Raw genomic sequence first — 15527 nt, forward strand, 5'->3', positions numbered from 1 at the left:
AAGGTGATGGATGCTGGTCATGTTTTAGTAATTTAGCCTCAGGCACACACACTAAAAAACATGTGATGCTGTTACAAATTAGCCTTACTGCCCTGCTCTTTACTATTACAGGTGCAATGACATATTCCAGCTAACAGTTCATCAAATGAGATAACCAGTTTAATAAACCCTCTTTACGAGCAGGAGTCTAAAGTCAGACCAGGAGGGGGATTTGTCAAGTTACTTGGGATGGCATCTGGTTAAATTCTTTGTCTTGACAAACTACATGTGTTTGGAAAGCACAAAGCCCCACAATTCTACCTAGTTAAATCATTTTAACATCCCAATATCTCTATTGGGTGAGAAAAGGCTCACTATCACAAAGACTAAATTAAGACTTTTTAATAGTAAACTCCACAGAGTGACCTTTCAGAGGAGTCTGTGATCATGAGGGCATCAGGAAGAGTAACACTGTGATCAGTACTGCATTGGTCATGTTTGAGCTGGTGTCAACACTGCATCTGTATTTTGAAACACTGGCTGCAGGACACAACTGCACTGCTACAGGTAGCTGCTGCTTCAGATTCTTCCAACAACCTGTCAAACCAAACTAGTGCCCACATTTAAAAAGTGATTATCTTACAGCATGGTACTGATTGGGGGCGTTTCCATGTAAGATAATATGAGGTTGTGGATGAATGGATGCAACTGGTAGCCGAAACACTGACTTTTCTATTGATATTGACAAAGAAACTGTACTTAATGTGGATTGGTCATGTCATGGCCGTTACCCAATCCATTGAACGAGGTCAGTATTGGCGCAGATAATGATCTGGCGAATAGGATCAGTGCATCCCTAGTGGCAAGTTGAAAAAAGTTCAACCATCATCCACTCAAGCGGCAAATAGCCAATCATGTTGACAAGAAAGGAAGCAGTCCTCTCTCCTTGCAGTGGCATAGCTGCTGTCAAGTTTACTCGAGAAAAATGGAGGCAACGGCATCTGAAGCACGTTTAGGATCGTTACTGTATACACATTACTCTACAAAATAAGAGTCAACCAGAAACAAAAGGTTTCCTTCTGAGGGGCTGAGGTTCAAACCAGAACTATTTTATTGTTTTGAGGAAATGGTTTATCAAGAGTTCTTTGAAAGACTAAAGTTTCCATTAGAAACTCTCTTCATTCGAGAAAAACCCTTTTTGGAAGGAAGAGTTTGTTTGTGTGTTAAACTGTGTGACATCACATATAATCATAAACTACACAACGCGGTGAAATCCAACCTCTGTAATTAACTAATTCTGAGCATGAGGGGCAGTGGGCAGCCAGTGGGCAGCCAGTGTGCAGCGACCGGGGACCACAGAGAATTTATCTAACATACATTTTCCTTCCCCTTCTGCTCCCCCAGTCAGGAACATTAGAAACACAAGAAAAGCAGAAGCTCTGTTGCTGCGTCCATAGGCCTCTCAAAACTTTCTCCTGAACAACCTTGTGGAGCACCGAATCTTAATATTGTCTAACTTTCTATCAAGCATGTCTTGTGCATGTCTGATAGGGACGGTCTAACCATAAGCTCGCTAACCAACAGGTTTCCAGGCTAACCTCTCGAACTACAGGACTATGAAGTACTCCCCCATCTCGACCACTCCCTTGGCTCTAAGCCTGACCCTGACCGTAACCGGGTAATTTCAAACCCGCTCAACCCAAGAAAAAAGGGAGAAGGGCACATGGACACAACTCCTTTTTCAAATTGTGCACAAAGATTAAAAAACACAAAGAGTCTTGACCAGGCAGATCAAGCAACAGAAATGAGCCTCTAACTTGGCCTTAACACTGCATTTCACTGCTTCAGTCCATTCCCTGATTAAGTATGGTGTGCTCACAAGGCCATAGCTTTAGTAGCCTAAAGACTCCTCTCAACGCTATTTTCACTCTGCTTCAGCACGTTTGATGATATAAGTTCATTCTCTGACGGCAAAACAACCGACAAAGTGCTGCACACACGAGCACTGCCACCAGCTAGTCTTCTTATCACATGTTGTACACAACATATACAGTAAATATGAAAAATGTCACCACAAACCTCACCTCCTAAAGCACGTCCTATCCTACACAGGACTGAGCAGTAGCCAGGCCCATCATGGTTCAGTGGTATTGACATTCTGTCACACTGACATATTATGAGTCTCCCCATCTACCTGTCATGAGACTGAAGAGCCTGCTGCTGCTCAAATACATCTCACATAATGTTCTCCATTAAGGCAGGACAGGGAGGGAAAGGAGTAACTGTGGAAGAAACTACACAGATAACTTCCAAAAGCTTTTAGCGGTCTGTCTGGTATAAGTATCACCAGATACAACAGCTGATTAATTCCCTGATAGTGTGCAGACGCACTGAGCCATCAGTCATTTCTCCATTACATGCTGTGTTGTATCATTGTGCACAATACAAGTAATTTGTAAATTAGCATTTTATCATACGGTAGCTGAAAATCAGAAAAAGCCTTTTTTCCCATTTACGCTAAAGAAAATGTCAGCATAGCCAAAAATACAAACATCAGACTCCATCCTGACTGTTAAAGTTTCCCTTCTAACCTGCTCCATGACTGGCTTTAGGATGTTTCTCCTGGTGAACTACATTTACACACTCAGGCACAGGGCAGACATGTTAGATGGTGGCAGACTACCTGGAATGACAGATTTGGCATTTTTGTGTTATAAACAAATATAGAACCGCTAGCATGAGTTACAGTAGATAGAAAAAGACAACACAAAGCTGACATGATTAATAGATGAAAGATGAGCGAGTCCATTGTTGTTTAAAAAGGGATTCCCGTGCGAACACCTTTAAAACATTGACTTCAGCCTGATGCCAGTGGCGGTGGTAACAACGGTGATGCTGTAGCAGAACATAAATCAGCTATGAGGTTTGGCAAGTGGGCGCTGCTGTTTAGATGCTGTTGGAGCTTTGATTAATTATTCAATTTCCTCTGTTTGAAAACTTGATCCAAAATTTAAGAGACGCAAGCACACTGACCTATTTCTGCCACTCCAACAAGAGGCATAAACAGATCCACCCACACAAGCTGCCCCCCCTGCACAGTTCTCCCTCTCTAACAACAGCAGAAACCAGCGTGGATTTCATACCATATAATGTTCTTAACATAGCCTGCACCACAGTGGAGACCTAAAGGCTGCAAAATCAGCTTAAGTCTAGTGTCTAATGAAATAAACTCCTCATGGAAATGTTTTGCCAGTTGTCTTTTGGTTCTGTGTCTTACTGCTGCTGCTGCCTTTGCCTGAGAATAACACCACACTCTAAGGTGAAACAGGTGGGAGTTATTACAGTTACACACTGTCTTCACTTCACTGGGGCAGCTTGATATGCAAAAGCTACCAATAAGATGACAGAAAGCAGGCTGTGACGGCTGAACACTTTGGCCTCAGATGATTTGTTCATAGTGGTCATCTGTCACCAACTCTTGTTACACGCATTCATCGTATTGGTGTAAAGATTTAGTGATAAAAACTGGTCATTGATTAGCAATGAATATGGTTCAGATGATGCGATGTTCTGTGTGCGTTGCTGTTCGGCTGAATCGATATCGATATGGAGGCGTTTTGGTCTGATCATGATGTCACTCAGCAGTTCGGCTCCCTCTGTGCAAACAGAACACATGGAGCGACAGCGGATGCTAAGAATTGAAATATTTGATATTAATTCTTCGTCAGCCTGTTTTTGCTTCCCTATAAGTTTACACACATACAGTGCATTGATCTGTGTGATCACTGTGTGTGTCTGGTGTCATAACTTTACTCCTAAATAACCAGTCAATGTCCAAATCATCTATCTATCTATCTATCCATCTATCTATCTATCTATCTATACATGGACACATACACACTATTATTCTGCTAGGGCACCTTTTATCTCAAAAGTGATTCTACTTTACATGATGAATAGACCATTAAATCATGGGGGAAACACCCTCCTGTCCCCCTCCCACCACTATGCCAGCACATTCTTCATACATACATTGTATGACAATCTAGCTAATTTAGGGAGAGGTTGTGGTGTGATCACAGTTTTGCCATTCAAAAGTATCATCTTATCAAGAATTAACAGTAATGATTCTAAAAACGCAGACAAAATAAATTCACACATCCTTCAGGAACATGAGGGCCACATGAGACCACCAAAGTCCGTATGTGCCCACTGATGCAGCCACAGATTAAAAAGAGATAAGAGGGAATGCTAGCAGTCCTATTCATACAGCCGATTTAATTCTGGAACCATGTGTGGAATTTTAAAATGTGAACTAGCTTACCTCCATGTTTCTGTCCATGCATTTGACAGGCGGTGACTCGTCTGACCCACAGGACTCAGCGCAGTAGGGGGGCCGGTCATCCCAGCCTGCATGGGGAGCGTCGAGAGGGTGACAAATTTCCAGAGAGCTGCTCCAACAGGTGTCCACGACTACGGCGGTGTTGCAGGAGTCAGCTGCACAGAAGGCCCTCCCCAGAGGCTGCTTTGGCCGATCTTGCTTGGCTCTGTCCTTCGGTGAGTGGGAGGCAGTCTGGGATCTCTGCGGCAAAGCCTCAGGTAGGAGAGGCTTTGTCTGGCAAGACTTACTGCCGTCTTCCTGAGATGGCTTTCCTGAGAGACGTTTAAAAATGGAGCCGGGGTGTCCTCGTCTTGCCCTCTGCCTCCCCAGCAAAGACCTTCCGTGGGCCTCTAGCAGGTGGCAGAGGAAGATGGCCTTTTCCAGCTCAAATTCCTCCCTGTGATGCAATTTATGGACTGCCTGCTCACCATTTATCTTCTCATACAGCGTCAGCAGCAACTGCTCTAGCTTTGTGTACGTCTCTCCACTGTACAAACAAAGAGCCTCTTTCCCTGAGGTCTCCACCTCACTGCATGGTCTGCTGTCTTTACCGTTCACCTCCTTAGCCAGCAGACAGCGTCTGTTAGAGCGCCTGTCCTCGTGGCCCCCTCGCCTGGCCGTCAGCTCCCTCACGGCCCTCTGCTGTTCCCTCTCTGCTTCCTGCCTCAGGTGCCTGAGCTCCACACAGAGATGTCCGCTGGCCCGCTGCAGTCCGGTCCTCTCTGCTTCCAAATCAGCACGCAGCCTCTCTAGCTCTCGTCCGTAGGCCGTCTGGCCCTGGCGTGGCTTCTTGGATGACAGCGCCACAGGGTTATCCCCGTCTTTCCTCATGACGCCACATTCACAGCACAACATGCAAGAAAGGGCCAGACGTACGGTTTTTCTACAGAGGGGCCATGCAGCAGAACTGAGAGGAAGAGCAGGTGGGTGATGGGTGGTTATCGGACATGCAGCATGCAATCGTCACACCAGGTCACTGGAAAGATGAGACAGTGGAGGGTGGGAAAAGGTTATAGATGAAAGTAGTAACATGAAATGCAATGATTCCAACCTGGGGAGAGCAGGAGTCATGATTACAGCCCTGGTGCCTCTGTTAGAGGGAGGACTCAGGGGAAACACAGAGCAACACACTGGAGAGCCTCAGGACAGCAGGCAACATGAACGCACCAGTGGAAACATGAAGGAACTGATAAAGGACGAGGCTGCTTGGGCTATGTTGAGTCAAGTCACTACATAATATGATCATTTCTCATGTGCAGATGTCCTACCGAGCAGCAAATGACTGTCTGAATCCATACCTGAGGTACTTTAAGGTGTCCTGTCTTCGTGAACACGCGTCCCTGTCATGCAGATATGAGGAGGGAGTAACCACCTTTAAACAGCCCAGAGCATTAAAAACTATTAATGGAGATTATGCTCATCCTCATGCAACAAGTGAAGCGGTGACCAGCGCGCACACGCTGCACCGTCAGCTGTCCTCACCGGGGGCCACCGGGGGCCACCGGGGGCACCTCACCTGAACTCAGCGGGGCTCCTGCGGGCGCTGGGACCCGGCTCGTGTTTCAGAGGATGGGGGCTTCACGCCGGGACACTGGCTAATTAACCATGTTGGTTCAGCAGGCTGGGTGTGGGAAGGCTGCGGAACAACATGACCCAACGTGACACGGTGCTGGCCGGTAGCTAGGTGCCGTTAGCCGGAGCTAGCTAGCCTCAGCCCGAACTTCTCCCGCCGACACTTGTTGTCCAACTCACCTCCCGGCGGCCTGAACTCCTGCTCCGCTCCCGGCGCTCCTCCGGCGGCAGGGGCCTCGCTGAGGGTGCCGACGCGGGCTGTGTCGGGTCCACAGAGCCGTGCGGGACGGGCTGTGTGTCTGTCAGCTCCGGACGTCTGTCAGTCCGTCCGTCCGTCCGCTGCCCGGCCACCACGGTGCTGCCTTCAGGGACGCCTCGGCCTCGGCTAACACTCAAACACACAGCGACGAGCGGAGGAAAACCAACTCAGATGGTTGAATGTGAATTTTAAAAGTCAAGCTGATAGATGTGAACTGTCCTTGTCCCACTGAGCGAGGACAGCATTGAGTTTTAGGTTTTCAGAGATGTATCTCTCTCATTTATCACTTACTGTGTACGTCTCTGACAGTCGCTTTAACTGCTTCCCCATCTGTTCCTAAACCCACTAGTTAATAAAGAAAAGTCCACCTTTCCGACAGCGTTTATAGATGTTATGAGTTGTTCCAATAATGTCAATATTTCCCACAGTCCCTGAAGGCAGCGCCAGCCCACCTGTGAGAGATGGGTGACCACTAGCGGCCACAGGCTGCTGGTGCACAGGGGTGAGGGACCAGAGGATTTATTATAAGAAGAGGTCATCATCTGAACTGGTTTTGATCCGAAGCATTCTCCAAATATCCCCTAAGAACCAAGTCAGGGCCACATATAACCTGCATGACCATTGGACCATGATATATTTCTCCTCTGAAGGATAAACGTGATTGTATGATGTTCTCTTAAAAAATCAGTTCAATGTTATTACCAGCCAGAATGATGTGATTCCTATCTGTTGTACAGCAGGAGGGCCCTTCTGCAAAAGCCCCACAAAGACATTTTGACATGTCACAGTATCAAAAACCAGGTGTGTGAATCATGAAAACAGTGATGGTGGGATTCCATTTAGCTGCTCCAGTTTCAGTGTCCAGGTATCATACATCATACACCCTTTATGTTATTAGTAACACCTGTGCTTCTTTGTGATGTCCTCAGTGCAATGGGCGTCAGATGTCTGCACAGTGTTTAATGAAAGAGGAATACCTGTGGTGTGTGTGTGTGTGTGTGTGTGTGTGTGTGTGTGTGTGTGTGAGTGTGTGTGTGTGTGTGTGTGTGTGTGTGTGTGTGTGTGTGTGGGTGTGTGTGTGTGTGTGTGTGTGTGTGTGTGGGGTGTGTGTGTGTGTGTGTGTGGGTGGGTGTGTGTGTGTGTGTGTGTGCAAGCATTGACAAAACGCCCCTTGTGGCACAGTTTTGGAGAACTGGCAAACAGGAAGGAGGGACACATCAGACACTGCAGGCTGGGCTGAAAATAAATTTACTAACTCAAAGTTCAAAGTCAAGCTGGCTGATTCTACTGGCAGGTACACAGGATGTAAAAATAACTTCAGTGGTAAGACGGGAAACAGGATTAGAGAGCGGCTGTGTGCAAGGCAAGTGAGGCAGGGCAGGACAAAGAGGGACGGGGAAGGTGGAGGTAGAGGGAGACGGTGAACATCCCACCATGACTCCTTGTTTTTGTCACTAGTCCTGATTTGTCACCACTTTAAGTCACCTGATCGGACGCCTTGCCTGAGGAATCGAATCCGTTAAGCTTTTATACTTGCAGTCTGGCTACAGTAATATTTTATCACAACACTGTGTTGGTCTAGTAGAGTCCTGTGCTTCATGTCACAATATGTATGTCACATTGTTCTGCACGTGAGGATATAATATCAGCAGGAATGCCCAGTTTCATATGATCCCTGGGACCCTGATAAAACGCTTCCTGAGATTTCATTATTTGGCAAAGGCAACGATAATGAAATGTATAAATCCTCAAAGGTATGTACATACCTTTTCAATATCATGTTGCCAAGAAGAGGCAAAGAATACCACGTCTGACCACTGGGTGGCATGTGTGTGAGCAGGGAACAAGCCTGGGTATTCACACTGTGTTTTTGTAGTGCTATTCATTTCACAGCCGCAGTGTAGGAGCATCAGAGTAGGTGGGAGCATCTCTGATGGTCTGTGTTCACGGCAAGAGTGAAAAACACGGAGACAGACGGCGAGAGAGGCTCTGCATACCTCTGTGTTATCAGGGTGTCCTTGGGCCGCTCCCTCTCTCGTTTCCATCTCTGTCTGCTCACGTGTGGGAGACTGTTGGGAAGAGGCAGAAGCAGGGAGAGCAAATGCACTGCGAAAATCCCAAAGCCTGCCGCTGCATCTCCTTAATCATTCAGCACAGTTTGTCCTCTAACAGTACGGTTTACATCTGCAGCAATGATACTCCTCAAGACTTCCCTGCAAACAGACAACTCTCTTGTTTCTGTGCGTGCTGTATTTACCATTAAATCTGTGTTGAACTGCACACACACATTTCTGCACACTTCTTGCCCTCTGCAGTTTGGATCTGAGGCCAAGATACGAGCATATTACTGCACCCACTGTATGTTTGCATGGACAATGTGTTGTATGTGACGTAACAGTCCCTGTGTGTGCACAGGCTGCACACACAGGGACTGTTACATACAATACATACAGTATTTATATGTATGTAGCCAATGTCAAATATGATAATGATGACGTAAAAAACATGTCATTTATGTGTTCTTGCGTTATTTTTAATACTCTGCTGCCTTTGTCTCTCATTCTCTGTGGTTCAATCTGATCTTGTGTTAGAGGAAAGTGTCTTTTGTGCCCATTCATCTCTGTTTTCATCAGCTTTGTATCTAAATGATTTATCACTGAGTGGCCTTTGTACTGAGACACATTTAGAGTAAAACCTCTGTAAAGTCTTCTCATTCACACCAGCCCAATGACCAGAGGCTGATAGAGTGCTGATTCTTTTATTTCCCAGACATTTGAGTCTCCGTTTTCATGGTGACTCGGTGTACATCCTGTTGTGCAATGGCACCATTTGTATGGGAATTAGGGTACAAACACAAGTCTGTCCTTACCTTAAACATAATACCCTCGTGGTTATGTAATAAAGCAGCACTTTGGTACTAAAATCTTTAAAACAACAACATGTCAGATCATATCTAATTATTAGGGCCATGTTTTCTGCTTTCTGCTCTCTGTCTTCTGTCGTTGATTTTTCATCAGGGAATTTCAGGATTACTTGACAATAAAAGCCTTAAATCCTACAGTTTGCATGATGTTTGTGAACTGTGTCATAGTTTTCACCACCTGCGACAAAGAATACCACCTGTCCTCATGACCCACTTAAAAGAATCGCACAAGACAAAGGTAACAGGACGTCACGCTGTGCTATTTGTGTCAAGTTCAAATCCAAGACCCTGATAACTTGGGAACAAAAAGTGTTCAGATGAGCCTGATCACACCAAGACACGAAACCCAAGGTGATCTATGTATTCTGTGATCCTGCACCACTGGAGTTATGTAAAACACACTCCAAAAACATGTACAATGGCTGACCTGAAGAAATCATCAGCACACTAACAAGAAGTCTATTCCCGAGACTTAATTCCCACCTGAGAACGGCCCGTTTGCTCACATTGTGTTTGTCTCTTGGAAATTCTGCTGGGAGACGAGGAGGCTGCTCTCCCGTCAGCCTTTTCTTCCGTCGGGCCTTTTGTTTGCGGCGGCTTTGTTTCCCCTTTTCATCTCAGTCCTATCAACTGTGGCACAGACCAGCACACACATCTGAGCTCATTGTTCCTATTTGCAATAAATATATCAGATTCAAACGGGTTAGTGAGGTACAGAGGTTGGTGAACTGAAATCTGGTTTTCATTTTGTCACGGTGTGTCTCCGCAGACATTTTCTTTCAAACAGAGATGTAGAAGATAAAAATGGTGCCGGTATCCTTTTTTCCTTCCCGATCCTGACACACACACACACACACACACACGTTCAAAACTGAAATAAATGTTTTTCCTTCTTGTGATTTGATCTAGCTTCCTCTTCAGAGGGATGTTAGGGCCGTTTCTGGTTGTGACTCTTCCTCTAACTTTATTGATATATATTGAAACATGCCTTTTTGTGTTGCAGCTTTGAAGTACCTGTTTATGCTCTTTAATGATTGTTCATTACTTTTGGATGCCATCATAGAGCTCGTCACTAGTCTACATGACGTATAAATGATTATGTAGCTTCCACTTTTTATTCATGCAGACCAGACGAAGATCTGAGTGAGACCTAAACTCTCTGTCACATGGAGCCACTGTGCAGGCGATGCCCCTCCTTTCACTCACGCTGTTTACCGACAGCCTCGCACCAACGTGACGTGCATATAACTACTCTCCTCCTGTTTGTGTCCATGGAGCTAACATACGTTGGTGCCACGAAATTCACAATACAAAGTGAGGAAATAAATGAGGAAATAAGAGAAGGTTTTTTTCAAAGCCCATATAAAGACAGGAGTGTTTTTAGCCCACCGTCACAGCCATAGATCAGCCAGGTCAGGCTTGTTCTATGGCTAATCACTGCTGACCATCTCCCCATTGTATGTCTTAGCACAGCTGGGAATCCTTGTTATATGTGTATGGATGCGTCCAGTAACACGTGAATCCTCCAACACATGCTGTCACTACCTGGGAGGGCTCTGTCATCTGTAGCTTACACATCCCCTGTGCTGCATCTGTAGTTTCCATCTACAAGAAAACAACTAAGAAGGCAACAGTGACAATGATATTAAAGGATAGTTACGTCACAGTATCAGTACCATGATTCCCGTCTAATAGGTAGGCACTGTCGTCGTGTTGTCCCACAGTAGAGAGAGGACTGCTGAATATAAGAGTGTGTTATAATTATAATATAATACATTAGAAATCTAAGACTGTCTGCCATCTTTCATTTTAAGGTTTTCCAGAGCAGACGTTTGAAGATTTCTTGTTATATTACTTTAAAGCTGCTATAATCAATATATTTATGTTAACAATGGATGGCTTGCATGGGGGACTGGCCTCTTGTACTTACTGTACAAACGGACAGTTCAGCTCCTTGTTTTGGCTCCACAGCTGAAACCTTTACGCTGTGATTCTTTCTCTCCGCTCTCATTGGCTCCAGTGTTTCCAGCGGCAGCAGTGTTTAAGTGTTTTCAAGTGGAAAGAGCTCTGATAAACCCACTGTATGCTACCTGCTCAGCACCAAACAGCAGACGAACACAGTTAGCGACTGGCTAGTAAACACAGTGAGCCGCTTAGCAGCTAAAGAGCCAGATTTCTTTCAGGAGGTAGAGACCAAAAATAGAGCTAAAGATAAGAATCAGAATAAGAATAAGAATGACTTTATTTATCCCGGAAGAAATTGTTGTGCCAGAGTGCGGTACAGAGGTCAAGTCACAACAATACAAAATATTAAAATACAAAATTGAACAGAAACTTAGACACAATAAAATACAGTTAAATTAAATAGTCTGTCCCTTTTTAAAACAAAAAGTACAGATTGAAAAGTACAAATTTGTGAAAAGTGTCACAGTGTGTGAGGTGAAGTGTGCAAAGTAAGTGAAACTATACTGAATAGAATAGTGAATATTAATATTAATAGGATCCCAGGTGGACACAATTTTAGATAATATGTCAGTTTGTACCGTCCACAAGTGGTCAGGAAATGAGTTCATGCAGGATTAAAGTAAGAATTAAGTAAGTAAGTAATTAAGTAAGTAAATTAAATGTAAGTGATTGATGCCAATAGCTCAACGAGTCAGTAGTTTAAGTAATGAGAGGTATATTTACACACTGATTCTAAATCATTAACATATTTCTACTCACAGTCATATAGCCCCCCAGCTGTCCACTAAACCTGATAACTGCTGCGAGGGAGTGAAGTTAGCAGCTTCACTAGTTCACTGGAGGAGAAAGACATGTTTCAAGGGAAGAAAAGGCTGTTAGTGAATCAGTAACTGGCTGACTGCTGTTGTTTTCTTAATCCTATCCAGAAAATTAGCTTAGTGTAACAGAATCCCTGTATTTTGGCTCAACCACTGATTCAGGTGACACCGCAGGAAGGAGCCCTGAATTGGTCCTTGTAAACCCTGTCAAACAGCCCGCACGTTTCTCCGCGGCTCAGGAAGGATTAGTGTTTGGAAGCAGTTGCTATTAGTCTGCTGCACAATTCGGAGAGGCCCCGGGGCTTGTCTTTGTAATGCAATTGGAAGAACTGTAGAATATCTTGTATGTCTCACATCCAAACCACACTGAGACACATTCAGCTTCTTCCTAGCTCAAAGGAGAGACGTTTTAGGACAGCAAGATGGAGCGCAGGAAGTCATGGAAGGAGTTTGTGGAGTAATGTTTCCTTCCACTGACGTGCACGCTGAGGTTGAGATCATGTCGGTAACACATGCAGAGGAGAACGATCTTTAAGACAGACAATTGACTTTTAAAGGTCAGTTGCGGCATGCTGACCCCACACTGAGCATGAATGTGTGCCTCCTAACAAAGACTGAAAGGAAAAGATATCCCAGCTGGACTTGCCCCGTCTTTTCCCTCCACCGTGGTGCTTCCTGTATTAGTTTTTTTACACTCATCAGTTTTCTGTGTGTTTTCTGAATGAGGACTGGAATTTAAAAACCTTCAAAATGCTCCAGGAACTACTTTCTCATCCATAATAGTCATTGCATCATAATCGCACAGTCTTTTGCTTTGGAGTACTTCTGTTTGGGACACACACACACACACACACACACACACACACACACACACACACACACACACACACAGGACCTGCCTGAGCCACAGCCTTGTCCTCCTGTGTGTGCAGAGATGAGCAGGACCGCACCTTCTGTGAGCGCTACCTGAAACTGGAGATGCAGGGGTACCAGTGAAGGGTTAGCTTTCCTTGTCTTTGTCTTTTTTTGCCCCTCCTGCTTCTTTTAAGCACAGACAGGTCCAGGACATTAGAATATTAACATACAATGCTCTGGTATTTATTGTTTTACGTAATCTCCCTGTCACTGGAGCCAGGTACTTATAGTCAGGCTGGTTTAAGGAGATGAAAGACCTTAAACAAGTAGCGCTGGATACTCTGACTCTCCTGCCTCCATCTCCACTCAAACTTTGTGTGTTTTCTGTGTGACTTGTGGAATTAAGCTGTCTGCTGCTTGAGCTCTGAGGACATTTTTAAAACTTTCTTTTGGGGAGGAAACCTTTTTTTAAATCAGTTTTTTATTGTGGGTGAAGATAAATACTTTCACATCAGGTACGTATGTTTCATGAAATACCGAGCTGCTTTTGCTTTATTTGATGGTCATGATCATATCTACGATATGAACCAGCAGATGGTTACGTCTTTAAATCTGATTTCTCTCTGTCTGTCTAAGTCATTTTCTTTTAACTGCACATCCATTATAACGTGAAGAGATAGAGGGTGAGTAAGACGTTTATACCGTACAGTGTTGTTACAAAGCAGATATTCAAATGAAGCTCATACAGTGTCAAACATGATGGGAGTCTATGGATTAGAACCATACACTCCATCTATTACTGAATAAGGGTCCTTCCATGCATTCAAAAGATGTTTTCCATCATTTTTTGTCACATTCCACTAAACATCTAAATAGACTTTGCAGAAAAAAGGATATTGCTCATAAAAGGTTACGGTCGGACATGCTTGCTGACAAATGCTCTGTCTGAATGGCATAAAATCTGTCGGTTAAACAGACTGACAGCATTATTCTCTGGTTTATCTCAGACATTAAGGGGTATTTTTGTGGGGCCGAGATCTTTCAGCTATTTCTCAGCACAGGGAAGTGAGAAGGGAGGGGAAGCAGGGCCGACACAAAAGGCAACATTATTCCCCAGCGGATCTGCGCTACATCCTACCATGAATGGAGTATTGAAAAACACAACATTGGGGACTAGATTATTTTTCATCCCTCATAACTGAGCCATTTGTCCCAGAGTTTCGAGTGGTTTGTTGGTACAGTCTGCAAATGAGACAGCCGTGGTTCTCCAGTGCTGTGCTGGTGTTAAAATCCCCACCTCCCAATTGGATGCACAATGATCTCTCTGTGGGCCTCTGGCCTTCTGTGCTGCACCTTTGGAGACAATGCAGCAGTCTAGCGAAAATGCAGCTGGATGAAGACGGCACCGACTGCCGTCTGTGGCTGCTGCTGAGTGTTTTCTTGTCACTGAGGCTGTGTATCAGATTAACCTCCATGAGCTGAACATAACTGTATATGTGTACAGTACAGTGGCTCATATGAACCCCCCCCCCCCACTTCTCCCCCTGCCTCCTGCTCTTCAAGGAGACGAGAGGCGCCCCTGCAGTGTCATCGGGTGCCTAAGCGTTTTGGAGGGTTCTAGTGACAGATTGCAGGAAGCAGCGTTTATGCCTGACGATGGGGACCACAGAAAGCAGAAATGTCTTTTTGTGCCCCCGGGGCTCGGAATGTCCACTATCTCGAGGGGCCAATATCAAATTCTCCCCTCATCATCCCCTAATACACATTCCTGTGTAAGGTCAGGGGGAATTCTGCATGGACGAACACACAAACAACCCAAGGCCGAGCCACACACTGAGCTCTCCTAATGACAGCGTGCTTTTAATAACACTATTCACTTCATTTCTAGGATCTGTGCTACAAAAGAACATGTGAAATTTAGAACTCAGTCTATCCAGTTTCCCCGTGGAAATCTAATAATACACCGTACCGATCTTTTTTTGGTTGTGTGTTAACGTTTTTACTTTTTATTTTTCCAATGACATTCTCACCCCAAGCATATCTCACTTTATATCTTTGACTTTTTTAAGCACGTGAACCCCCTGGCAGTAGGAGGTGAATGCCATTCATCAGAGTGTAGGGTATTGAGTGTCTGACCACAGTACTATCTAACTCTGATTATTGAGTGATTGTCAGTGAATCCCAATATTCTCTGTTTGAAGGAAAATCCCCCAGATTAATGAAAACCCCCGCCACAGGTGCCTGCCCCTGCCTGTAATACAAGCCTGTCCCAGCTGTTGATGATGCTGGGAAGCTTGGACGCTAAACTTCTTCAGCCATAACCATTAGCTTAACAGATCTCACCCCGATTCTCTCGCTGCGGCCTCCGTCATGGCACGGCGGCCATTTTGTGCTTACAAAACAGCAGTGTAATGCGACTCCCTGTTCACCGTGTTTTCTTGGCAACCGGTGCACTTTTCAGTGGCACATGCCTGTGTCTGGCAAACTGGGGCGACACTATGTTTCTAATCTGTTCTAATCTAATCTGATTTGTTCGTTTGTTTGCTATAAGAACTTCCTCACAGGCTCTCTAACGTCCACAGGGAGTGTTGTGCACCACCTGATCTCTGTAAACCATTTCTTTTTGAGCCACACATTTCCCAAGCCTGACCCCAGACTACCATCAATACCTACTACGGCAACAACAACTGCTGCAGGCTCCACCACAGAAAACAATCCGATGCTAGAATTAGGCTACTCTGAACCAGGGCAGAAGTAGTGATTGTTTTAGTAGTA

At 45.0% G+C, this 15527-nt stretch overlaps 1 protein-coding gene across 1 annotated transcript in view; it reads right to left on the minus strand.

Annotated features, from left to right (window-relative positions):
* Window positions 1-5191, minus strand: part of LOC139213058 (peripheral-type benzodiazepine receptor-associated protein 1) — a 54632-nt gene extending 49441 nt beyond the window's left edge. The window contains exon 1 of the mRNA XM_070843671.1: window positions 4304-5191. Within this exon, the coding sequence (XP_070699772.1) occupies window positions 4304-5191 (888 nt within the window). The remainder of the gene's footprint in view (window positions 1-4303) is intronic.
* Between the last annotated feature and the right edge of the window lie 10336 nt (window positions 5192-15527).

This window comes from Pempheris klunzingeri, chromosome 14, assembly GCF_042242105.1.
Source record: "Pempheris klunzingeri isolate RE-2024b chromosome 14, fPemKlu1.hap1, whole genome shotgun sequence".
In the NCBI taxonomy this organism is placed as follows: Eukaryota; Metazoa; Chordata; class Actinopteri; order Acropomatiformes; family Pempheridae; genus Pempheris; species Pempheris klunzingeri.